General features: G+C 42.5%; 2 protein-coding genes across 2 annotated transcripts in view; one reads left to right on the plus strand and one right to left on the minus strand.

Moving 5' to 3' along the window:
* Window positions 1-87: 87 nt before the first annotated feature.
* On the plus strand, window positions 88-3,479 carry gpr3 (G protein-coupled receptor 3). Its single transcript, XM_015054155.1, has 2 exons — window positions 88-441; window positions 1,850-3,479. Exon 2 carries the CDS (start codon window positions 1,879-1,881, stop codon window positions 2,869-2,871), a length of 993 nt encoding a protein of 330 aa, XP_014909641.1. The 5' UTR covers window positions 88-441; window positions 1,850-1,878; the 3' UTR covers window positions 2,872-3,479.
* A 2,452-nt stretch (window positions 3,480-5,931) lies between these two features.
* The window catches only part of wasf2 (WASP family member 2), an 11,428-nt gene continuing 10,291 nt past the window's right edge, over window positions 5,932-7,068 (minus strand). The window contains exon 9 of the mRNA XM_015054154.1: window positions 5,932-6,181. Within this exon, the coding sequence (XP_014909640.1) occupies window positions 6,024-6,181 (158 nt within the window). The 3' untranslated portion in view covers window positions 5,932-6,023. The remainder of the gene's footprint in view (window positions 6,182-7,068) is intronic.

Here is a 7,068-nt window from a genome sequence, read left to right on the forward strand (position 1 = left end):
GGATGCCGCATTTTTCTGAATGAAATTACTCCACGTACCCCCACACCCCCCCCCCCCCGCCCCCCTCCCTCCCTCCACCTCCTCCTTCATCGTTCTCGCCGCATACCAAATGCGTGCCTCTGATTGGCCGAGCCTCCCTGTCACTGACGTCAGCCAAGCTCTCTTGTGGACGAGTCCCGCGGAAAAGCATCCATTCTGCCCACCGTAAGCGCTCCGGAGAGATTGAAGAAGAAAGACAAAAAGAGCGGGGCGGGATACGAACCGAGCTCAGAGAGAGACAGAAGCTCGGGGACTGAAGCTTTTCTAGAAACCCGCGCAGCATCACCTCGTCTTCATCCATTTTTTTTATTTTTATTTTTTATTTATTATTTTCTCTCTCCTGGATCTGATCAGAGAAGAGTACGGATTATATTCAGCTACTGCGAACCACTTTTCTAAAAGGTAAGGGGCATCATTTGGTGCATTGATTTTCATGCTGTTTTGGATGCACGTTTTTTTTTTATTTGTCTTTTTCTTTTTTCGTGTATGCGTGAATGTGGTGGAGTGAACCTGCAAGCATGACTGTTACACAACAAGGTTCTCCGCACAAGAAGGTGGGAAATACCTCCTCCTTGCTCTGGGATTGGAGAGCAGGGAGGATGAAAGACTCCTACATGCCGCAGACCCAACTTAAAATAGAAACGAGAAGGTCTGAAAAATAAACTAACAGGAACTTACATCTGGTATGATTGGTATTTTCTTGGAAGAAAATATGGACTGTCAGTTATAAAATCATGTCAATCCCTGATTTACAGTGACGCGGTTTTCTGTTATATGCATTAATCATTAATTTGTTGCATTAAGAAGGCCTGTCGATCTTTCAAGTCCTGAAAACAGAATTTGACGCCACTGATCCTGCTGACCAACAAGTTAACGTTTATAAAATCTGATCCCGATTAGTAGAAATTAATGGACTTATTTCATATTTTCAGAATATTTTATTAGGATTTTAGCTAATAGACCAACACAAAGTATCATATTTTTCTTTTCTTTTTATTTTTTTTGTAAGGGGGTGGGAATGAGGGTGAGAGAGTGCCGAAAAACATGGCGTGCATTTCTCTAATACTTCACAATTTGTAGAGAAACATATTTGCTGGAAGTACAGCTGGGAGTCTTTTGGGGGGTAAAATAAGATTAGGTAGAGATTAGCTCCATGCAACAACCAATTTTAAAGTTTTGACAGATTGCCAGCTAGAGGTCCAGACTTTGACTGAGCTCCTTCGACAACTAAAAATGTTTTGATCTAAGTAATTCCATTGCATCTCTGACTGCATGTTTAAGGACATTCTTCTGGCAGAAGATGAACCCTCTGCCCAAGTGGTTAGACTTTTAAAACCTCTACCAGGTTTTCTACAGGATTGGCCATTATCTTTCTCCAATAATTTCCCATCATCTCAGAGTAACTTCGGTGTTCCTGCTGGGGGAAAAAAAAAACAAAACATTTGTACAACATGATGCTGCCAAAGAAAACAATACATTGTTGACAATTATGTATGACATTGTGTTGGTCTGTAACATTTTTTTTTTTACAATAAAACACTTTGACAAAATGTGAAGATCCAGGGGCGTGAATGTCAGGCAGTGTAGGAATACATAAGATGAGCAGCTTCTAGATGTAGTTTTGGAGGATACATGCTGAATTTTTCCATAATTGCATTAAGTCCACAATTTTCATGCAACTGCCCAAGAGGCTCAAAACTACCCAACGTTCCCTGGAAATTCCAGTTTAATGGACACAGAGAGATGCAATAATGAATCATTAAAAGTAATCTCATTTTCTTTTGTCTTTCTTCCTTTCCTTCTCATTTAGGTTTTACTGGTGCTACTGTTGAACCAGCCATGATCCTCAACGCCTCAGAGCTGCCCTGGGATGAGTCCTCGGGCCTGGAACCTTTCTTCCCGCTGGACCACCAGGAAAGCTCCACTCAACCCGAGCTCCCAGCCCTCACCGTCTGGGGCGTGGCCCTCTGCATTTCAGGGACTCTCATTGCCACTGAGAATGCCATTGTGGTGACCACCATCTTGGCCACCCCATCTCTCCGCGCCCCGGTCTTCCTGCTGCTGGCCAGCCTCGGCCTGGCGGACCTCCTGGCAGGCGTGGCCCTCATCCTGCACTTCCTCTTCCGGTTCTGCGTGGAGCCCAGCGATTGGTCTGACCTGCTGACCTCGGGCCTGCTGGTGACCTCCCTGACCGCCTCCCTTTGCAGCCTCATGGGCGTCGCCCTGGACCGATACCTGTCGCTGAGCCACGCCCTCACCTACGGCTCGGGCCAGTCGCGGCGCAGGGCCGCCACCCTTCTTCTCCTGGTCTGGTTGGGCGCTTGTGTCATTGGCGCAGGACCTGCCATGGGATGGCACTGCCTTGAGGAGCCAAGCTCCTGTTCTGTAGCACGACCTCTGACCCGCACCTATCTATCCCTGCTGTGTGGCGGCTTCCTGATGGTCGTGGTTGTGACGCTGCAGCTGTACGCGGGGATCTGCCGCGTTGCGAGGCGGCACGCCCACGCCATTGCAACCCAGAGGCACTTCCTGCCCACCAACCCGCCGTACCCAAGCAGACACAGCAGTGGGAAAGGCTTCTCCCGCCTGATCCTGGTCCTGAGTGTGTTTGTGGGCTGCTGGATGCCCTTCTCCCTCTGGGGGCTGCTGGGAGACGCGTCCAGCCCTCCCCTGTACACCTACGCCACCTTGGTGCCGGCGGCCGGCAGCTCCCTGCTCAACCCCATCCTCTACAGCCTGAGAAACAAAGACATTCGGAAGGTGCTGCTCCACGCCTGCTGCCCACGCAGATCTTCAAACACCACGCGCACCCACTACCCAGTCGACGTGTGAGATCAGTCAAAGCAGCACTCAATCTATGCCAGACATATCGTTGTGTAACGTGCCAAAAACTCTCGGTGTCGTAAACGTTCAAAGAGTGAAAAACGTTTCCCTCCCCCACTGAGTGAAACACGCCTACACGCCCAAGCAGCATTTATTTTATTTTATTTTATTTTATTTTATTTTTTCAGAGCTGACGTCCTCCAAATCAGAATGTACTGAATAGTGCTGGCCGGTGGCCAGCTTGGGACTAAATGTACTGTCCGCTGTCTACTTTGTGCCTCAGACGACTGTAGCTCCGCTGGATCTCCAGAATTAAACAATCAGAGGGGACGCTGCAAGTTTGGACCACATCAGTGTGAGCACTTTAAGAGGAGAGGGAGCGCTGGGTCTTTAACACCTCGTGGTGTGAAAACGTGTGATCCAAAGCCCAGCTTTAATTACTTGAAACGTGTGAGAAACAAGCGGGAATATATTTTTGCACATGCTGATCAAAGCACTTTGAGATGTACTGACTGTATGTTTGTTTGTTTTTTCTTTTCTTTTTGTTGCACAACCTTTTGGAGATGGATGAATGTTTTATACTGATGAATAATAAATAAGACTTTTTTTCTACTGTATGATGCATCGTTCTTTTCTTTTTTTTTTTACTGCAGCAGGAAGCTTTTAGTGAATTTTAGTGTCTCTTTCTCTTGCTCGTTAACTCACTTGTGGATAAACTGATGCTCAGGCATCCCGAATGATTTGGCTGCCAATGCAATCTGCAACCTCATTACGGTCTTTCTGAATCTCATGCATCCCTTTAAAGTCTACAGAGCAGCCACGGCTTGAGGGAAAAGCGATTATGCAAGAGGGTTTTCTCACTTTCCGCTCGTTTTCGGATCTTTAAACACCCCCGCACATTTAGATCCAGGCGCAGTCAAAAGGTGTCCACTGCTGATAAAAAAAACAAAAAACAAAAACAAGAGTGAGTCATGGATAAAGCAAGTGGATTGTTTTTAAAAGTTTATCTCTTAGGAACTAGGAAATATTAAAAGCCTTTCGAGCATTGTATGATTTAAACTGAAAATCTTTCTGAATTGTGGAAATAAACCTAACTTAATTCAGCTGGCTCCTCATAACTCGTGTAACTTTTAAAAAAGAAAAAAAACAAAACTTATTAAATCACATTTATAATTTTCTGCTCTGTCGTGATCTGAATTGAAAGCCTTATAATACAAAACAAGATGAGCTTTATAAATGCTATACTCACAAAATTTCTGTTTTCAAGCCAAACTTGGTTAAACATAAACTTCCCACCAAGAAGAACCAGCAGATAAGAGAACATAGACATTTTGTTGTCAGCCCTTAAAACCAGATATCAAGTACAAGGTTTTGCAGAGACAAAATTTTTCATTTTGTGCTAGTCAAGCACTTAACTCCTTTTAAAATAGTGGACAGTGGTGCAGTTTTGTGATGTTTATAAGTACTATTAGAGCCTAATACAGTGGACCACCACCTACTAATCTATTTGCAGATTTTTCTGTGGAATGCAACTTCAAATTACTTGCTGGAAACTGGCTGATTTCTTGTAGCTCATTTCTAAACTATTTTGTAAAAACAAAAAAAAACAAAAAAGAGTGGAAAGCTAAAATACTACTTGGCACGCTATAGGCTGGTATTTAAAAGCAGTCAATCCAGGAGTGGCATTCATCGTACCTCCAAGAGCAGGTCAGTAATGCCAAGATGGTTTTTACTGTGTATTAAAACATATTAAGGTAAATTTGGGTCTCGAGTACACGCAGGTTTTAGCTACTGAGGTTACGCTGGACATATTTAAAGTCTTTTAATACTTGCAATTAAAAATATTCAATTTAAGACGCTGTGAATCCAGCAGAATATTCGAAAAGACTTGAAAATTACTTCTGTATCCAGTCAGACTGAGCCCAAGTCATCTTGCAAATAACAGGCAAAGCTTTTAGTCCCTGAGCTAGAAAGACTTTGAGCTGTAACAGCAGAAAAAGATTTTTTATAAAGTATTGACTCAGGGGCGCTGAATACATATGCATACCACATTGTTCAGAACTCCAACAATCTCACAGAAATCCAAACCGGAATTTAAATTCAAATAATATTTATTGAAACAAATCATTCGGAACTTAAAGGGAGGAAAAGCATCAATTTGGCAAGACATGCTGTGCAACTGTGCAGCAGAACTGATGCACTTTACATAAAAGGCACTTTAAATTTGATTAATCAATTAAACCTGCTATTAAATAGGCTTAAAAAAAATGAAAGCACAGATACTACACTGCCAGTAGAAAGGCACTGGATGAGGCAAAAGTCTGCCTCGTTTGATCACTGATTAAAGCAACAGAATTTGATTCATTCCCCCCCCCCCCCCCCCCCCCCCAAGAAGAAAAAAATAAAGATGATCTCAGGAAAATACACAATACAAATAAAATTCAATACAAATCCCTCATATTTATCTCCATGTGTTCAGTATGGCAATATCTTGCATTCATTTAAGGTTAGTTAATTTACCAATTATTTGTTCCACAGAAAATATTAAAATATAGAAAGATGGGATTAAAAAAATGGCAGAGATGCGTCTTAAAGGGGATTTAAAATTACAGCAATGATTTGACTTCATGATGGAATAGAAACGCACAACTCTGACATAAAAGTCAACATTTCATGTCTCTTTGGAGGGCATTCAGCAACCGTGAAGTGAGGATGTTAGGCGCGTACATGCAAACCTGTTCTATTAGTTTTGTCATAGAGTGAATGAAATGAGGCATGAAATTCTGACTAACGGCAAAATAAAAATCAGAAGTGATTCGTTTATGCAGATGATCAGGAGGGAGAAGCGTTTCATGCCTCACAATACTGTTATATCAACCACTACGAGTTGCTTTAAGAAGGCTTTGGCAAACTGGGATATAAACAACCACAGTCACACTTTCGTTCTTCACAGACGATCTTCACAGAGGGCCTCGGAAAGTTTGAATAATTGGAATACACCAGTAAAGGAATGTGATTTTAGAAACGTCATGATGTCTGCACAGAGTGGCTTAGAAAAAAACAAACCGATACTGGAAGAATGTAATACAAAAGGAAATGACCAGATGTTGATCAGGGCTAATAAGGTAAGATGGTGGTAGTGAAGCTGAGAGGAGACGTGATCATTCGGACCACTCCTCATCGTCGAACTCTGAGGAGTCGTCCTCGCTGTCGCTGCACTCCACGGCGATACGGCGCGACAAGATGGCGGCCACGTCGTTGCCAAAGTGATCCCTCTTCTCCTGTTCCCGCTGAGCCTCCACCTTACGCAGGTTGAAACCTAGAAGAAGAAGTTAGTCGACGTTTAGTTTGTCTGTGATGGGCTGCAAGGAGCCCCCACCCCGCAGAACCAGGAAGACGAAACCAATCTGGTCTGCTGAAAAACTGCATGATGATCAGCAAATGTGAACATTTTGGCAGATTTGTGTCGCTATGCAATCCTAAAGAAAACAATATACCAGTGACTTCATCCCGGAGTCTGGCTGTGGTAAGCTCAGAGAAGTTACAAAAAGCCCAGACATACATTGACTAAGAAATAAAGCTTGCTTAGCTGTTTGCCTAAAATTGATTGTCTATAAAATGAATCTGACTTCAGGACTTGTCAGCAAACTACAAGGTTTCCATCCTGAAGAAATGCAGGAAGCACATCGGGAACAATAACTTTATAATAAATTATCTCTGAAGCACGGTGGTGGAGGCCTGATGACTGGGGCTCATTCTCAGGCTGCAGAAAAAACTTTTCATTTCCACTTAAGTTTAATTTCTCACTAAGGTAAGAAAACCTGATGTTTATGCATTTATCTTATATCTAAGGTTCAGGACCTGAGTGAAGTTGCCACCCCTAATACTTTAAGTTAAACAAAATTGGTGTCAAACGTTTGTGCAGCAAAAAAAATTAAAAATTTAGTTTGTTCCGCTGTCAATTTAAAGTTATAAATAAATGTTGCCAGACGACATCAAAGGTCAACCAGCCAGCCCACATTTACAAAACGAAATAAGGTGTCAATTTTTAAGATTAGATAAAAAGGGGGTCAGAGATCAACCTGTTCCCTCATTCAGATCAAACAAAACTGATATGAATTAATTTTGCTTTGTGCAGATAAAAAAAAAAAAAAAAAAAAAATTAGAGCCCAGTTGATTTCCCCTAACTTTTTTGATTTTTTAAAT

This window comes from Poecilia latipinna, unplaced genomic scaffold, assembly GCF_001443285.1.
Source record: "Poecilia latipinna isolate Pla-1442-1.1 unplaced genomic scaffold, P_latipinna-1.0 Scaffold1232, whole genome shotgun sequence".
NCBI classification, from domain to species: domain Eukaryota; kingdom Metazoa; phylum Chordata; class Actinopteri; order Cyprinodontiformes; family Poeciliidae; genus Poecilia; species Poecilia latipinna.